The sequence below is a fragment of the Corapipo altera genome, unplaced genomic scaffold (assembly GCF_003945725.1).
Source record: "Corapipo altera isolate COAL_440 unplaced genomic scaffold, ASM394572v1 124, whole genome shotgun sequence".
In the NCBI taxonomy this organism is placed as follows: domain Eukaryota; kingdom Metazoa; phylum Chordata; class Aves; order Passeriformes; family Pipridae; genus Corapipo; species Corapipo altera.
In genome coordinates, this window is record NW_020884967.1 from 26,239 (window position 1) to 45,135 (window position 18,897).

General features: G+C 44.5%; 1 protein-coding gene and 1 non-coding gene across 3 annotated transcripts in view; both read left to right on the forward strand.

Moving 5' to 3' along the window:
* The first annotated feature begins 899 nt into the window (after positions 1 to 899).
* Positions 900 to 18,897, forward strand: part of IARS (isoleucyl-tRNA synthetase) — a 98,087-nt gene continuing 80,089 nt past the window's right edge. Inside the window, exons 1-6 of one of the 2 annotated variants that reach the window (XM_027664953.1) lie at positions 900 to 1,333; positions 4,331 to 4,420; positions 6,956 to 7,075; positions 7,554 to 7,710; positions 8,173 to 8,292; positions 11,692 to 11,774. In XM_027664953.1, coding sequence (XP_027520754.1) covers positions 6,957 to 7,075; positions 7,554 to 7,710; positions 8,173 to 8,292; positions 11,692 to 11,774 — 479 coding nt within the window. In that variant the 5' untranslated portion in view covers positions 900 to 1,333; positions 4,331 to 4,420; position 6,956. Of the gene's footprint in view, positions 1,334 to 3,262; positions 3,323 to 4,330; positions 4,421 to 6,955; positions 7,076 to 7,553; positions 7,711 to 8,172; positions 8,293 to 11,691; positions 11,775 to 18,897 lie in introns of those variants that run through there. The other variant, XM_027664952.1, reaches the window with a different exon arrangement.
* Positions 4,971 to 5,105, forward strand: LOC113957452. Its single transcript, XR_003531163.1, has one exon. It is a non-coding gene; the product is annotated as a small nucleolar RNA SNORA84 (small nucleolar RNA).

Genomic DNA, 18,897 nt, shown 5'->3' on the forward strand with positions numbered 1-18,897 from the left:
GGTCTCGCCTACTCCCCCGGCCGGGCGCCGCTGGGCTGTCAGCGCTGCGCCGGGCACGGCGGGCCGGGGCAGGGCCCGGGAGCGCGGCTAGCAAGGGGAGGGCGCCGAGGCACAGGGACCGAACACGGACCGCGCACACCGCCCGCCGCCCCGCGCCCACTGCCGGCGCGATCCCGAGCACCCCCTATTTATCAGCTCCGGCGCAGTCCAACCGCCGCCGCGCCGCGGGGGGGACGCAAGGGGAGCACGGCCGCTCCTCAGCCAGCCTGCCCCCGGCAAACCTCGCCCTCCGCGCCCGGGGAGCGCGGCCGCTCTGCGCTACCACTGCGCGCCAGCTCGCGTCTCCCGCGTTATCCCGCGTTATCCCGGGATCTTTCCCCCGAGGCGCGCCTTGGCTCGGCCCAGCGCTGCGGCCGCAGTGTTTGTTCATCCCCTATTCACGAACGCTGTTTGCGCTCAGCTCCCCGCGCAAGCGCCGTTGCCCGCCCGTCTTTGCAGCGGCGCTACGCAGAGTGCGTACGGCACCCGCACCTTACAGAGCCGCTACGCAAACTGCGCACGGCACCCGCCCCTTACAGAGGCGCTACGCAAACTGCGCACGGCACCCGCCCCTTACAGAGGCACTACGCAAACTGCGCACGGCACCCGCCCCTTACAGAGGCACTACGCAAACTGCGCACGGCACCCGCCCCTTACAGAGGCGCTACGCAAACTGCGTACACCGTGAGGGGCGCTGGGGGGGTGTGTGGGGGGGTGATGAAATGGCCGCGGGGGAAGCGGGGAGGGAGAAGGGGTGGCCCGGGGCCGTCACCGGGCGCTGGAAAAGCGCCGGGTCTCTCTGCCAGCGCCTGCTGCCGCCCTTCCCCCATAGCTCCAGGCTGGGGCCGGCGGTGCGGGCGGGGAGTGGTGACCTTCCCGCGGGTCCCACAAAATGGTGCCCGCGCCTCAGGGACAGCGCCTACCCCCTCAGCGGCCCCACGCCGGGGCAGTCTCTTCTTGAGCCTTCAGGATGTTTTTTAAATTCCCTTTAGCCTTTCCAGCGGAATCGGTGCTTTTTCATCAGTATAGTGAAAAATTTGAACAGAGACATTCATTCTTGTAGTTTGGGGACTGCCCCAGTTACTCGTGCTGGGCCTTGGTCCCTCTGCTACAAATTTCCCCTGGTTTTCAAATCCGGTTTTGTTTTTTTTTTTTTTGGCCCTGTATATAACAAATCTGACAGTGACTTCCCTGTTCACCCCTTCATGGCAAATTTGTTTATAAAAAATGAGCTCAGCATTGCCCAAATGGTTCCAAGTAAAGGCTGTGCCTGAACAAGGGCAGCAACTCCCATGTAAGTAACACTTTATTATTATTTGATAGTGAGGGGCAAAGAAGTACAAAATATACAGGGAAGAACAAGGTGAAATGGATTTGTGATCAACATTGCTAACAACAGATTGCCAACATTTGTATTTAATTTCTTTTAAATTCCATTCAGGAGTTATATGATATTTTAAAGTCAGCTGGCCTTATCACCTGTATGTTTTACAAACTAAATGCCAAAGTGGAAGGAGCTGGCACTGGAGCAAGCACCAGTCACACCTGTTTAAAAACCTGCAGCCTCTGAAATCTGAGGGAATGTGAGAGCAGGGAGAGGCTGCAGTGCTTCCAGAGTATATAAAGATGTTTATAAAGAAATGCCACATGCTGTGGTAGAACCCAAGCCCTCCTCCCTTTGGTCCTGAGTTGTCACAGGATTTTTCCCAGATGCATTAGACAGCAGCATGTGTTGAAATAAACTTCTGCCACTCCAGACTTTCCTCCAGGATACAGATCATCCCGGATCTCTGTGTTTGTACAGGAGACTCTGCCCTGGCAAGCACATGCACTCAGTATCTCCCTGTCTCCTGTTGGTCAATCCTGCTTAGTCTGGGCTCGGTTCTCATTTTCTGCTTCTCTGGTTGTGGTGCAGATTGAGCACACCTTTTAGCTCTTCTAGAGGGATGTACATAATTCTGTGTAGAAAACAATCCCATGCTTCTTTATGCAGGCAAGAATTCCAGCTAACATGGCTCCCTTCACATCTGGATTGTCCCTGACCCACAGACTGAGACACTGCCCTGGACAGACCAACGAGCTCATCCTGTACCCAGTCCTGCAAATCAAAATCCAAAGCCTTTATTGAAACATTTTATTGATACCTACATTTGTATTTGTTCCAGAGTTTTTAGAGCAATAGGAAATCATGACATGGAGGCAGCTGAACTGTTTGTGCCATTATTGACTTGACCTTCATTCCCCATGACCTGTTCTGGTTGGGGTTTAGCTGTGCAGGCTGGGAGATTATGTGTCTCCCTCCATCCCTTCCCTGGGCTAACTTCCATTCTTCCCTGTCAAGAGCCTTTTCACAGCTATTTTCACCTCTGGAGAGGCAGAGGAAATGCTTTTTAATGTATCACTGAATGTTTTGTTATTTGACAGTGGTTGCCAGCCAGAGATAACATTTTTTCAAATCTTTACTATGTTTCCTTTGACATGTAGGAACCCACCTACAAGTTTAGGTGTTTTTTTTTTTTTTTTTTTTTTTTTTTTTTAGCTGGAGTGTAGCAGCAGAGGAGGGGCTTGTATTGTAGTTACAGCCTTAAGAATTGGTATCTCTAGATATTTAACAGTATCCCTTCAGTGGAGGGAAGGTCAAGCTCCTGAGAGGTGTTTGGTGGAGTCCCTCGGATGCCCTTGGTATCCAGTTACTGGGAGAAGCCCAGTGTCCTGGTTTGGCTGGGATAGAGCCGGATGGGGTTACCCACGACACCCGGCACTGCTCCCGCCGGGGCCTCAACCCAAAGGTCAAGTTCGTTTCACTCTTGGGCTCTCACTGTTTCCTTTTCCGTGTCTGTGAGGGGAAATCCTGTGGCGGGGGAATCTTTTCACTCTGTCCCACGCTCAGGCCCGCGGGTCTCCAAGGGGAAAAGGCCAGCAGCCCACGAAATACCGTTTATCGTTTTAAAAAGCCATTTTTGTTTGTGGAGACCCGCCCCCCGTCGCGGTCCGGGAGGGACTGACTAGCCTCCCCCGCGGCCCCTCCGGCCCCTCCCTCAGGCCCCGCCCCCCGCCCGTCCCGACCAATGAGGAGCTGCGGGGCGGGCACGCGGGAAGGGTTTCCCGGGCTGCCTCGCGCCGCCGTGACGCAACGCTCCCGGCAGAGCTCGCGCCCAATGGGCGACGGCCTTAGAAAGCCGGCTGGGTGCGGGCGGAGAGAGCGGTGAGCGGATTGGGCGGCGCGGCGGCGGCGGTTCCGGCCATGCGGCGCCGGGCGCGGTTCCATCATGGCGGGACGGAGGTGAGCGGGGCCGGGGCCCCCCGCCGGCCGCAGGGGTGCGGGGCCGGCCCCGCAGGCGGGACGGACTGTGCGGGCCGGGCGGCACCTGTAGGGTGTCCCATAAACCCGGCCCAGCAGGTGCCGGTGCTGTCACCGGCCGGAGCGCAGTAACGGGGTCCGGCCGGGCCGGCAGCTCCTCCGCGGGGGTTTGATGTTATCAGCGCCTTTTCGGGCGTTACAACTCGTGTGCCTTGTGTGTGCAACGTCATGTTCATGTGCGTTTTACTCCCTGGGTACTGTACAGATTCTTGGCTTTTTTTTTTTTTTCTGGAATTTAGACTTTACTTAAACCAGATACGTACTAAAGGACTTACTGCAGAGCCTTAATACTTTTCAAGTCTTAATCTTATTAATTATCTTTACAAGGAACTTCATGTGCCTTTCAATATGTAAGATATCTTCAACTTTCCCTTCAACATCCTTTAACTAGAGGGAGATTTTTGAGGAAATCGCTGCAGCTGTGATGTATTTGGTATCTCCAGCACATGTTGGCTTCCCCCCCCCTCGGAGCTTTCTGGAAACTGAAGAAAGCTTTTTTTTTTTTTTTTTCCCTCATGCTTAGGAAGCAGCTGTCAGGTAATAGCAGAATTTAGTTGTCACATGACAGCTGCTTTGCTAACTCAGCTGCCACTGCTTTCTGAGTTTTTTCATATAAAACGATGTAGTTCAAAGTTTTTTCCAAATAACCTAATTTTCTCTTTTTTTTTTTTCATAATGACAAATGTTTCAGTTTTAATCAAGGCATTATGATGATGACAAAAATTTCTTAAGACCTCATGAGATACAGGGTAAAACTGACTTGTCTGTATCTATCTATGATAAGTCCAACAAATTTTTGAAATATTTGTTCATTTCATCCATAGTGGTGTTTTCATGGATTTATTTTTTTATTTAAAAAAAATTAGTATTTAAAAAAGCACATTCTAACTTGCTCTTATGATTTTAATGCTTGTTAATTTTTTCTTCTAGATAAGGAGCCCAGCATAAGTCTGAGACTGCTGTAGTAGAATCTCCAGAATTTGACACCTTTCCTAGTGAATGTTGTTATCTTCTAGAAAAGTGAGTGTGTTCAAAAAAAAAGCCTCTTTGGTGATGTGTTGTCTTAAAGTTTAACACTTTTTGTCAGAAGAAAATGAATAGAGAAACCTCCCTTGTATTTATTAACTTCTCTGTAAATTTAGAGTGTTGTCCAAAGTGTTGTTTTATTAGATGCATTTGTATAATAATCTCAGTAACATCATTTGTGGTGGTTTTGCTCAGTCTGTGTTCAGAGTTATCAGTTGTCCTTGGTTTTTTTCTGTTTTAAAATACGTAAGTTGCTTATAGCAGTGAGCATTTTTTGCTGTAGGTACACAGAGATATTTATACCTCTGTCTATAAACTGACTGTTAAATCTTGGCTTTTTTGCTCAGCTGAGCTCGAGCCATGGACAGCTTTTCAGGGTGGTTTTTGTCTTTGAAGTCAGTCTGTTTAAAATTCTGCTTCGTAGCTTGAAAAAACCCCTCCCTGTAGTGATGTTTACATACGAATTCTCATCAGTCACTTTTTCCCCCCCCATGATTCTGATGCAATAAGCTTTTAGCATTGCTCAGAGTGTGTGTGAGCGTGTGCCCTGTGGTTCCTGGGCACTGCTCTGCCCGTGCAGTGCCCCAGGGGGTAGCAATGGGCCGACAGTGACACTGTGATTTTTGCGTGGAATCTGTGACCTGTGAGCAGCTTCCACAGCCCGGTCACAGTCACACCCCAAACCTCCACCCTGCCTTCGTTTGTGAGAGATTTACCTGCATTTGGCAGCTGGGCCAGTCTCCCAAACCTCTGCAGTTATCACTGAATTGGGAAGGCTGAGCTTTGATCTGAGTAAAACCTGCAGATCCTCGGTCCTCAGGTCAGCGGGCTTGGAGGGGAGAAGCTTTAAGGCTGAATTCTTTTATCATCTCCAGTGTCTCTGTGATCAAATTACTGAGAAATGACATGGCCTAATTAGTGTTCCAAGGAAGGATGACGAAAACTCTCCTACACAGTGTAACTCACTGCGCTAAGGCAGGTTGTTACCTTTTTAAGAGGTTCTTATTGTTTTAAGAACACATCCAGGCCGTGTCCACGTGTTCCTTGGCAGCCCATGACTTCTCCTCCAGCTCCTGTGTCACCTGTGCACCAGGTTGGGAGATTCTCAATAATAATAATATGATAATGATGAATCAGGTTTTCTTAGTGGATCTGTTATTAATACAAAAAGGTTGAGTGATGGAGTTGGTCTGGAGGTTTCATTTTGGGGCACATTTTTTTCACCTGGGCTCAGTGCATTGAGCTGGCAGTTTCTGTGGTGGCCTGGGTTTCATTTAAGTAAATCTTTTGGAACTGAGGCAGCCTGTCAGCTGTAACTGGAAGTATTGTCTTCATGCATTTACATGTGTTGCTGCTCATGGTTAGTGTTTACAAATATGAGTAAATCAGAAGACTCAGTCCTTGTGCCATCGTGTGTAATTCTGCAGTGCTGAGTGGAGCTTGAGTGCTCAGTTCCTTCTGGTGTGAGTGCTCAGGAGCAGTCAGAGGTGGGAGAACCTGTTTATTCTGTGCAGTCATCTCTTACAATCTCCATAACCAGGGAACCCCTCTCTTAACTATCCTTATTCCCCACAGCTTTTGCTTCGTGCTTGCTGTGCATTTTCTTGAAATCTGAGCCCTTTGAATGTTGCAGCAGGTCTGGAACACCAGACAGCTCTGTTGTGTGTTCATGTTGAGAATTCTCCTCCCTGTGTTGCTTGTATGTTATTTTACTTGTAGTGATTTTTCATTGACTTGGCATTCTTCAGAATCTGAGAATGGCTTTGGGCTCTGGTGGCCAAAACCCACTAAATAAAAAAAGACTTTCAGGAAATGGCCAGCAAGAGGTAGTCCATTGTGGCTTAGGTCTGATATACTTACAAAACTAAAGGGAAAAAAGAAGGGACTGGAAAGAGATTGTGGTTTTGCTGTTATCTGTAAGTCAGAGCTTCTGAAGATTCACAGCTGAGGTCTTGGAGGTTTTTCCTCATCTGTTTGAATTCTTTCCACATGTTCATCTTTCTCAAATGTGCTATTTGCAGTCTGGCTGCTTTTAGGGGCATCTGGTGGCCTGGCCTGATGGAAAAGTGCTGCTTTAAACACTTAAATGGTGGGAGTAGATGTACAATGGAAAGGAGCCTCTTCAGTAGTCTTAATTCCTACACTTAAACTAAGGCTGCTGCTGGAGGGTCAGTTTGAACTTGGAAACTTTTCCGAAAGAAAAAAACCCCCAAACTTGTAACCAAAAAATAATTTGCCCTTTGACTGTTTTCTGTAGGAAACAGAAATAAAAGCATAATAAAAAGTGAACAACCGTAGTTGAATGAATGGAGAATCCTTTTCCTATCCCAAAACTTTGGTCAAAATTAGGCTTTTTTTTAGGTTAAAGTGGTTGCTTCCATGTCTACAGTGCATGAAGCTCTTTGGAAAACTGAGCTGTGGTTTGGTGGTATGGATTTGTAAGACATTAAGTTGTATTTGTGAAGTTACTTTTTCTCCCTTCTGTTCAATATGTATTTTCTTTTCTCTCCTTGGCCGTTGCTGGGAAAGGATGGTTCAACAAGTTCCAGAAAACATAAGTTTTCCAAATGAGGAAGAGAAGATATTGAAGCTCTGGAGAAATCTGAATTGTTTCCAAGAATGCCTGAAGCAATCGAAGAACAGACCCAGGTAAGGATCTGTTCAGAGCTGTAGCAGCTGTGTGTGACAGTGCAGGGTTGGCTTGCCTGAAATTCTTTCCTTTGCCTTGGCTCTGAGAGCAGCAGCTGCTCCCTTTGCCCCTGGCTCGTGCTGCTGTCCTGCCATTGCCCCTTAGATTTCACTTTGTGAAGCATCAGCAATGTTCAAACACTGGTAATAAACCTGTAACTTCCTGCTTGGTGGGTTTATAAAAGAACTGTGCAGGTAAGCAAGGCCAGCTCTTTGCCAGGTGTGCCAGCTGTGGAGCTGTAGGAATCCTGGTAGAACTGGCAGTCAGGAGGAACTGAATTGGAATGTTGCCTCTAGTCCCCCTGCCAGTGTGACACCTGATAATGGAAGAGGAAGGAACTGATGTCGTCCTAGTAAGACATAAGAATCAAAAGCTCTGTTTAGACTTACCCTGTTTGAAGGCAGTGTTTGCTTCAATTAAGACTGTTCTGTGTTGCAGGTTTAACTTCTACGACGGCCCCCCCTTTGCTACTGGGCTCCCCCACTATGGCCATATCCTGGCAGGAACCATCAAAGACATCGTGACCAGATTTGCTCATCAGAGTGGTTTTCACGTTGACAGAAGGTTTGGCTGGGATTGCCATGGCTTACCTGTGGTACGTGTCATAAATTTGCCCACAGATGGGTCTGTTGGTTCCTCTTTCCATGTTGTTACCTGCTCATCAGCAAGGTTTCTGTTGCCCTTGCATATTTTTTAAAAGAGGAATGCAAGTTCTGTGGCCACTGTGTTGCTCTGGGGTTTGTGTGTGGTGATTTCAGGAGCTTCCTCCTGGTCACCTGCACTTGGTTCATTGCTATAAACATGTATTTGTTTGGTACATTTTTCAGAAATTGGTTTTTTTTTTGTTGTTGTTCATTTTTCTAAAGATGGCATAGAAACAGTTGCACCTTTGAAATCCCTGCCTGGTTCAGGTGCAGTGCTCACGAAAGCATCTCAAGAGGGTAAAGCAGGCCCTTTAGCCTCAGCAGAATGCACAGAACATAAACTACCCAGAGAAATCCTGAAAGCTTTTGCTAACAGGGTGGGTGCTTTGTTTTGGTTGTTTCAATGCTCCCAGGAATATGAGATTGACAAGACCTTGGGCATCAAAGGGCCGGAGGACGTGGCGAAGATGGGGATTGAATCCTACAACAACCAGTGCAGGGGGATTGTGATGAGATACGCCAAGGAATGGGAGGTGAGTGAAGGCACAGCCCATGTTCTGCTGGATGTTTCTAAATGGATGCGTGCAGAAGGTTTTCAGGAAGGGTGAACTTCATCCTTCTGTTTGATTCTGAACATAAATCTCGTATCTTTAAGCTTCTGTGTGTTCCTCACTCGTGATCCTGAAAGGGGAACACAAAGAGCGCCGTTGTGGCTCAGAACAGAGACTGCTCTGGTGTCAGAGGAAGGTGATTTGCAGGTTACCTGGAGCTCAGAGAGTCTAATGAGATACACTGAACAAATAATAGACACCTTGAGCGTTGTCTCTTTCTTTGTGCCTTTCCTTCTGTAGAAAATTGAAAGATCTGGCTTTGGTTTTCAAGTGGAACAATAAAGAAAAAGCACATTAACCTCCCTGCTTTTCTGCTCTCCCTTTCCCCAGTCATTTCATTGGCAGAGTGTAGGGAGTAGCTCGTGTTTTTGGAAGAACAGAAGTTCTAGCATCTGATTTTCTGTCACAATAGGTGTGAGTAAACACTCAGTCTTCCCAGAGAATATTTTGCATCCCATGAATTTAGGGAGAACATTGTTCTTTGCAGACTCTTGTGGTTGGAGAGCTGTTTGAAGTAGATGGGTTAGATATTTTTTAAAGAAATGCACAGTTGTTTTTTTTCTAGTTTAGAATAATATTCATCCTGTGCATAGAACCTGATGCTCCTTATTTTTCTCCTTAGCAGTGTCCCCAGAATAAAGTACATTTAGCCCAGAACTCTGTATTTTCTGTCAGTGGGATGTGTGTGTGAAGTGATGACTCTTTTTTCCCCTGGTTTTCTGGAGCTGAGGAGTGCCCAGGTGCTTTCCTGGCTGTGCCTCTGTTTTACAGTGCCAGCCTGCAGTAACAAGTGCCAAAAGAAGGATGGAAGAACAGGCCATGTTTTTTCAGCCTTTATGCCACAAGGCCTTCTTAAGCCAAAGAATTTTTATTTTTTTCACCCTAATTTATAATCCCAGGCATTTTTTTATTCCTCTGGGACTTCTATCTATTTACATTTTGAGTCTAGATATGCTGATGGCCTCTGAAGAGACTGTATCAAGGCATTCTTATATGCAATTTGAAGAACTGTAGTTCTTTAATATGCTTTCCAATAAATGTTTATCTTCACCAGCAGTTTTTTCCTTTTTCTAGGCAGAACAGCCCTAATTATTTAGTTTTTCTTCCTGCAGAAGCTGTTCTACCTCATCACACTTCTCTGTATGTTTTCTAGTCCTGATGTACTTCTTTTCATCAAAATAGCAATTCCTTATTTGAGAATCACTTGCCTCTTGCACCTGGGGAGCATTTTGAGGTTATAGCCAGTATCTGGAGACACTAGAGCTGTATTTGGTAGAAGAGCTGTGGCCTGAGTCTTGGCAAGTGGCTGGATGAAAAGCACAGGGATTGTACATTTGAAAAAAAAAAAAATCTTTAATCTATGCTCTGAAACTTTGTATTTAAAAACCATCGTTAATGATTCTTTGTTGCTTCTGGAAATAAAAGTAACAAGATTCCTTCTGGTTCCTTGTCGTGGTTTAACCCCAGCTGGCAGCCAAGTCCCACACAGTCACTCACTCCCCCCTGGCTCAGAGGGGAAGAGAATTGGAAAAACAAGGAAAACTCTTGGGTGGAGATAAGAGCAGCTTAATTGAAACAAAATAAAATATTATAACAGTGCTGCTGATAATAATAATTGTAATGAAAAGGAGAGGGAGGAATAAAACCCAAAAAACCCGAAGTGATGCTCAGTACAGTTGCTGACCCACTCCCAGCCTGTCTCTGCCCAGTGGTTGGGGGTTCCTGTCCAAGTCCCCCTGATTTCTATCCTGGGTGTGACATTTTGGGCTGTGGAGTCTCCCTTTGGCCAGTTTGGATCAGCTGTCCTGGGCTGTGCTCCCACCCAGCTCCCTGTGCAGTTCCTCCCTGGCACAATGGGACACTGAGAATTCCTTGCTTGGAGTAAGCACTACTCAGCAACTAAACCAGTGTTACCAACATTATTCCCACACTGTATCAGCTGTGAGGAGGAAAATTAACTCTATCCCAGCCAAACCCAGAACATTTTGTGGTTTGTTTTCCACAGTTGTTCCTTTGGACTTGCCGTGTCTTCAGAAGGTGGTGTTTTTGCAGTGCTGATCAGTCTTTTGCATGATGAATGGATTTTGTATCTTGTTTTGTTCATAAATTCATAAATTTCCATGTATAGGTGTATATTTCCACACGCAGATGTATATTTTAGATTATTAAGAAAAATAATGAAATTTGTTTAAACATCTTTTGACTTGTAATAAATTCAAATGTATTGGAATAGTGCTAGGAGAGGAATTGCCAACATACAGTGTTTATTTTCTGTCTGGAGTGACTAGCAAATGCTTGAGGCTTATGGAAAAAATATAAAAGTTTCCTTGGCTGTGTAAGGTCTTTCAGTGCTGAGACCAAACAGAATTCTCCAGCTTTGTGGATCCTTGTGGTAATCAGTCCTAGGCTTTAGATCTTATTAGTGGAATGTCAGAGTGGCTTAAAGGTCAGAATCCAAACTGATACATTTCAGGAGCTCAGGTGTTATGTGAAAATGTAGAAGTGAGAGAATGAATCTACCTTGTGCTCACTTGGCTGGTGTGATGGTCGGTGTGGGCTGTGCCTGAGGGGCTCAGGACAGGTGTCTCTGGGCTGGCTGATGGCAGAGCAGGGCTCTGGAGAGCTGTGAAATCAGCAGAGTCCCACATTCCAAGTGAATCCCATAGCTGGCTTATTACAGCCCATCCTCTGTGCCCGTGAGCACAGTCTGTGCTGAGACAGGGACCAACACCTGTCAGTCCTGTGGCCCTTGGCAGCCCTCCCCTGGCTTTGGGAAGTCCAAGAAGGCAGTTGGCCCTGGAATAGTTTAATAACTTGTCACGTATCGATTTCTTTCAGCATTTCTCTGTCTTCAAGTTACATCAGGTTGTCATGTAACTGAAAGCTGATAGACTACGTGTTCTGGATTTTGACTGTCTCTGCAACAAGTAGTTTTAAAAATAGAAGTGAGACCACTGTAATGAAAAGCGGTTTTCAGGCATTTGAACCTTGGCTGAACCTTGAATGATCCACCATTTCTGTTTGATGAATGATCCTCATGATCTACCATTTCTGCTGTGTTGAACACATTTCCCCGTTGTGTGACCTTGGTTCTAAACAATTATGGTTTCATTTGTTCCTTATTTTTGCTTGTTTAAATACACTTCCAAGCTTGCTTGTTTGGAACTATTATCAGGCTGAAATATTTCTTAGATGTGTTTCGTTAATATGGGACAAACACTGCACTTGAAAATCCATCTGTTTTACAGAATAAATGTTGGTAATGTGCCATGATCTTGGATGTTGAGGTGCCTTTCAATCTCTTTGTTTGTGTCTTAACAGTTCAGTGTTACCAGACTAGGACGGTGGATTGATTTTGAAAATGATTATAAAACTCTGTATCCCGAGTTCATGGAGTCTGTGTGGTAAGTTACATGCATTGTTATGCTTTGAAATGTTAAGAAGACTTCAATTATTGCAAACATGTGTTGGTCCATTTATCATTAGAGCTGTTCTGAAATGTGCCAAATGCAGATAAACATCAGGCAATCTGAAATATATTGATGTCAAAGTGAGGGAATTTACTGGCCTACTTTTTTGTTTCTTCAGGATAGCAGGGTTTTTCAAATTAAAGTACACCAATACTGATTTTAGTGAGCCCTGAAATCTTCCTGCTCCCTGTCGACTTCAAAGCAATTCTGAAGAGCTATTAATAATGTTCCTTACTTGGTTTAGGAAATTACATTATATCTCTACATTCTTGATGTTCTTCATGCTGTCAGCTGCAAGTGGGCAAACTGTCCAAACTCAGTTTAGCTCCAAACCTCATCTTCAAGCCTGAATGTAGAGGCTGTGAATCTGCTGTTACCTTTTTCTTGGCAGCACAGTTTGGCAACTGTCTTGGACTCCTGGTGCAGAGCTTAGTAAAGTTTGGGTGTTTTGGCAGTGTATTCAGGGTGCCTGTTGGAATTTCAAAAGACAAGGACAATATTACAGGTTAAGGAGAATCAGGTTGGCCCAACACAGTGAAGAAATGGCAACTTTGAGTCCTTTGGGTGATGGAACTACAAGGTGATTTGCAGAGTATGTGCTGACAAAAAAGCTATTGAAAATCAAATTATATGCATATTAAAGTATTTATATGCCTATTCTTTAGTATTAGTTTTACTAATAACCTTTAATTGTGTAGTTAGTTGCATATAGTTAGATAAAGGATTGACAGACCTTCTAGATGTCCCTGAAGCCATTGGAAAGGGCAGAAGTGCCAGGGAATTTTCAGTGAGCATTGAAAGGATGGTGGGAAGGCAGCAGATGTTCGACTAACTTAGCTGAAGAAACCCAGCATAATTACAAAGCAAAAACTGACAAGAAACCCTTATTTTGTAAGTTATAAAAATACTTAGTGGTACCTCAAATCCTGTTTAACAAGCATCTTAAAGAAACAAACCTGACTTTTGCAAGCTGCAGGGTCTCTCTCACCAGCCCAAGCCTTTTTTTTTTCTTTTTTTTTTCTTTTCCACTTTTGAAAGACAGTTTCTAGTCTTTCACTTGTGTTACAGAGGCTACCTCTTCTAATAATTGCTTTGATACAGACTTTAGGGTATAAATTTTGGATCTGAAGCCTCAAAGGTATGAGATTTCAGGAAGTACGTAGGCAGACAACCTCTTAATTTTGTAGGTTTTTTTTTTTTCTTCCTGTTGCTGTTAAGTTTCCATGTGATCATGTAATGAAATAAATTTTTGAGAGTCTTTTTTTTTTTTTTTTTTGTAAAGATTTGGGTTTTTGGAAAGGCTCTGAGATGTGGAGGGACACGTGATGCCACTGCCAGTTTGGTCTCGAGCAGAAGAGGAGGTGAAACCAGTGGTGTTTGCAGAGTGGATGGAGGAGGGGAATGGGAAAGAAATGTGGGATGCCTGTTTTAGGAGTAAGGGGGATAATGCTTAAAGAAAGCCCTGTAAATGTAATTGCAGCAGTGCTTTTGACAGGGTAATGCACAATTTCTGAAAAATAGAAGAAAATAAATCAGATGGTTTCCTAGACAATCATCAGACTGAGAATGTGTTACTGAAGTTACTTTGTGTATCCATTAGGAGTGTTCCTTTGAGCTGTAGCTTCTAGCATGCTTCTCTTCTAATTGATTCTTTTTCATCTTTTATAATGGGTTTGTTGGAAATGACTGCTATGTAAGAATTTTGGTGCTATGTCATATGATGGCTGAGTAGACTGAATTTTCAGCCTGCTAAATTTTGACTTACAACAAAACATCCATCCATAAAACTGGCAGAATATTTCAACATTAAAGGTTGGTGTCATTATCAGGTGACACTGCAGTGGTTTCTCATGTAAAGAAGTAGTCAACTGTTCACATATTCAATAACTTAAAAAGAACTTTTAAGTTCTAATTCTGTAGAATGTGTGTCTCTGACCCTTCATCCTGCTCAGATCTCAATGAAAATGTGTCCTTTACTGAAACACTGCAGTGAGAATGATGTTCTTGAGCTGGCCTGGAACAAACATACAATATATTCTTAATTATTTGTTTTGTACAGCTCATGAGACACATACAGTGAATTTGAGCAGTTTAGCGTGAGCCTAAACTTCTTACTGATCTGATCTGCAGTTGGTCAGAAAGAAACACACGGGCTTTGGGAAGAAGAACAAGTAGTAAATTATTGTCTTCACTGCTGGCTTGTTGCACAGTTCTCAGCCTGCTGTGAGTTTGCCCCTCGGGAGCAGTTTTCCCTGGGTGCTGGGGAACAGCCCGTGGAGGGGATGGCTGAGGAGATGAGGGGATGGCTGTGCTGTGAGAGCTGAGACTGAGCCTGGGGGTGATGCCCAGGGCTTTGACTTTGCTCCCCTGCACAGCTGAAGGGTTGGTTGATCAGATTCCTGTCACCATCTAGTGCCCGAATTAGCAACTGCGGGCTGAGCTTAATTCTGTTTTAAAGACAGTTGTCAGCTCCACTGAGTGACAGAGCCCTGGGAGGAGGTACCAGGGAGTGTGAGGGGAGAGTTGGACCTCTGGAATCACACCCTGCCTTCCCTGAGCCAGGCCCAACAGGCACACAGGGCACATGATGGGGAGGATTCCCTCTCCTCTCTCCATCTTACTGAACACATTGAGTAAAGGGATATGGAACAATGACAAGTTCCTGCCTGGAACAGCAGATGTGCCTGTTCTTTGGCTGCCTCACCCTTCCAAGTGCCTTTTGCAAGAGGTGTGAGGCTCTGCAGTGCAGCTGAACAATGAGGATGATGATTCATGGAGCAGTGAGGTGTCACTGGGGCTAGGGCAGTCTCTTCTCCCAGGGAACAAGCAATAGGACAAGAGGAAATGGCCTCAAGTTGCACCAGGGGAGGTTTAGATAATTTTTTTTTTTTGGTAATATTCTATCACTGTAGGGGTTGTTGAGCACTGGAAGAAGCTCCAAGAGAAGTGGCTGAGCCACCATCCCTGGAGGGATTTAAGATGTGTGGATGTGGCACTTGGGGCCATGTGTTAGTGGTGGCCTGGGCAGTTAAGGGTGGACTCTGATCTTAAGGATCTTTTCCAACATAAACCATTCAGTGATTCTATGACTTGCATGGTGTGAAAGCACAGTAGAAACACTTCTTAAGTACTTCTGTACCTGAAGAAGATACACTTGAGTCCTTTTGTGTGGTAAGAACTTTGTATTCATGGCTGTGCACTGAAAACTCTGTGCTTTTACTGTGGAAACACAGCCAGTATGGAGTGTCCTTTGGTGATGGGGCTTTTTGTTTGTTCCCTCCACTGAACTCATTTCATTGTTCCAGCTTTAGTTTTCCTTTTAGGGAGGTTATTAAGAGGGCACTTCCTCACCCTTTGGACTCGTAGTGCTCAACAGGCTCAGGGTGCCACTTCTAAGGCACCTGAAGAGATTGTAGGTAGCTCCTGAAACAGGAACATTTGCCTTGGGTTACCTGACTCCCTTTGTGTAGCTTTGGTTTTGTTCATGCTCCATGTTCTCCAGATAAGCTCTGTCAGTAAATTCAGTGCCTTAGCCCTTCCCAGTGAGAGGATGAATGGGGACACCCCACTGAGAGGACTGGGTTGGTGTAAAGGTCAAAGATTTTTTTCTTTTCCATGTAAGCAGTAAAACAGTTGTTTTTCCTGCATGTGGAGTTTATTCAGCACTGAACCAGAATGATTTCAGAACAAAAGCTCTCTGGGTCCTAATAGAAATCGCCAAGGCATTTTGTGTAATCCATGACTCTATTCCCTAGAGTCTATAATTAATTCTCTAGAGAGATACTGGTCATAAGAAATCTGTTTTGTCCATTTTTCTACTAGCTACCTGCATTTTTTCCCCTTTCTTGTATTTTCTTGGTGCTGTAGTCTCCTTGTTGTCTTCTCACTGTTCCAGTCCCTGTTGTTTTATCTCCTTACCTCTCTTTTGAAGGAGGAATACACTGAACTCCTGTGGATGATCTTTGGGATAAGTCTAGCAACAGTTTTATATATTCAAATTTTCTCTATGCAGATATTTTGCACTTTTGGCTTGATTCATAATCTTTCAGTGCACTGATCCAAAGATTACAGCTTGGAGTTTAGACCTGGAGCAGGATGATCTCTATGTGCACTAAAGCTTTCACTGGTAGTTGAACCTGAAATTTGACAACTTCTGTACTTAAGAATTCCTGGGTCTTGGAATAACTGCTTTTCCTGACCTTCTTAAGAAGGTGTCTTTCGAAGATAGATACTATTTAAGGATAGGCCGTGTTTGTTATTGGAATTCATGTTCCACTTATGCTTTTTTGACTCATCTCCGGTGTTTTTTGAGGACTTTTTTGGTTTGTGGTTTGTTGTTTGTTTTTGTCCCCAAGCATCTGTTTTTGATGGTTGCTTCCTTTTTGATTTCATCTTGTCTTTAAGGTATTTTTCACTACTCCCAGAAAAACCTTCCTCAAAAACTCTGCTCCTTTTGGTGCTGTTAGGATGGAGCCAGCTTGCTGAACTGTGTAGGTGACAGGGCTTCTTCCATAGGGAAGTGCTTGTGGATGGGTTTATTTGGGAAGTCTATAGAGGCTATAAAATTGTCCTTTTATCTTGCTGTTGAACTGATGTGAGGTGGCACAGCAATAATTTTGTTCATTTATCTGTAGTACCATGGATGTGTTGAAATCACACACCTCTACATCCAGCTGTCATCATGCTCTGCCCACCTTACTTTCAGTCTTTGTCAGTAACTGAGTTTACAGCTCCTGGGTGTTTTTCTTTAAAAAGGAAAAAAGGGAGAAAAGCACTTTATGTTTTTGAAGATAATTGGTCGGTGTTAGTAAGGAGTACTTCAATTTTCTGAAAAGCTGAGAGTCCTCAAGCCTTTAGAAAACCCTTAGATACTGATCACTGCAAACAGAGCCAGCTGATCCCTTGGAGTCACCTGATGCCCCAAAGGAATGGCATTAATCACTTGTGAGGCTCTAAGATCAGATCTTTGATGTGAACACACGTGTTTGAGAGGTGCAACTTGCTTTGGCATCTGCTGGAAGAAACTGAGAGATGTTGGATTTTGTGTGGGTTGCCAGGGCTGTTTTGAGTGTTGCATTGACTGATTCAGTGTCTTTTGGAAGCAAAATCTCCCTCTGTAGGAGTTTTGTTATGTCCATGTGGTGTTTGCCTGGTGTGTGTGTGACTTGGATGAACAAATATTGTAGCAAGGTTCAAGTTTCTTGGATGTTATTCCTGTGGAGAGAGGAACTCAGTCTTGGAACCAGTTGCATCATCCCCTCCTGGCACTTCAGTAACAACAGACTGTTTCCAGTTTGTGTCATTCCTTTTGGAAGTTAAACGTTCTTGCATCTTTGGGGACCAGATTCTCTATCAACAAGAGGCTGAAATGTGCATCTTGAGTTCGCCTTTCCCCAAAGTGCATTTTTCAGTAAAGAAGTGTGTCAGTGCTGCTCCCACAGCCAAGAGGATGCAATTAAATTTATTTACATTTGAGACGTTCAGCAGAATTAGAGGAATAGGGTTTGATTTCTCACTTTTGTGAGTAAACACTTTCTCACTACAAAGGAGCTCTGTGGTTTCCTTAAGTTACTGTTTTTTTAGAAAGCACTGCAGTTTCAATTTTGAATTGCAGACCTGGTGCCCCTTTCTTGCAAAGTGCCAACATTTTGCAAACATAAGGGTTAAAACATGTTTTGATAGGTTATTGTCTAAAATATCATGTTGAATTTTTAAGCAAAATGTGACTCTTATTATTAGAATCAGGTTCCTCTTTAGCAGGTGCTGTGTTTTAGGTGGGCAGTGCTGCAGGGAGCCCTTTGGGAATCATCTCCTGTGCAGGTCTGATGGTCACACACCAAGAGCTCTCAGAAGTTCTTTTGTTAAGGAAAGCAATTAGATGTTTTTTGAGATAACAGAACAGCTTTTTTTGTAATGATAATGAAGACCATGGCATCGAGCAGCAGTCTGGCCTCAATCATAATTCTTTTATTCCATTGGAATGACTTTCTGAGGGGAGAGGTTATAACAGACTACAAATGAGTGTTAGTTCTGACCTGTGAGGAGCTCTGGAGAGGTTTGGAAGCCCATCCCTGCTCTGCAGTGCACAGCTGGAGCCCTCGGTTTGCAATGGGATGGGATTGCCACAGGAGGGAGATGCTGGCCTGGATTGGGAGCTTGGCAGCTCCATGAAGTGCTCACCTTTCCTGAACACCTCCCTGAGATTAGTTATATTTACAGCTGAATTAAGTATTCAGTGTTGCTCTGAGTAGTTTTCTTCAATGCTGTTAGTAGGCAGTGCTCTATAGAAAGTATAGTGGAGCTTTTTTCTATAGGTATTTTAGTCACTGTTTTTGAAAGGCGAATAGAACACCTTCAGTAGGGATGCTGTCACTTGTCACAGTGTGCGTTAATTATGCTCTGAGGTGGTAAGCATACATTTAAACTTATTTCTTTAACTCCCACAAAGACTTCTGCAGTTAGCCAGCTCAAATATATATGCTCAAAGCTGATGAAACTGTGTTGAGATGATTTTTGTGATTTATATTTATGAACGGTCAAGTTGATAAACTTAAAATCTCAGTTGCAAAATAGATATCCTCACTGCTGTGTTCCAGAGTTGGGTGAGGGTCAGGCAGCCATAACTTGCCTGTGGGTGACGTTTCTTACTTGCACAAGGTGACTTTGGAGTTGTGTGTGTAAGGTCAGGCACCTTTGGAGTGCACAGCCCTGGGAGACCTCTGGGTTTGGCTCTTCTTTGGCAGAGGGTCTCTGAGGCCTTTTCCATCTCAGACGTCAGATTATGCCATTTTTCTGATGTTAGTGACCGCTCGAGGGGAACTTTGGACTTTTGCTGGAGGCCCACGGATGAATCTGAGTGGATTGCACATCTTTTCTATAGAACAGTCTGTATTTTCTTCAGCTGCTTAATCTGCAGAGTAATAATTATTCTGATTAAGGCAGCGTATGACTTCCATGTCAGCAAGCCAGGGCATGTCTTTTGATATTCTTATTTTAGGCTACAGATAAAATCAGTGCAATAGTCTACTTGTGTTTTTTGTTGAAGGTTATAATTTCA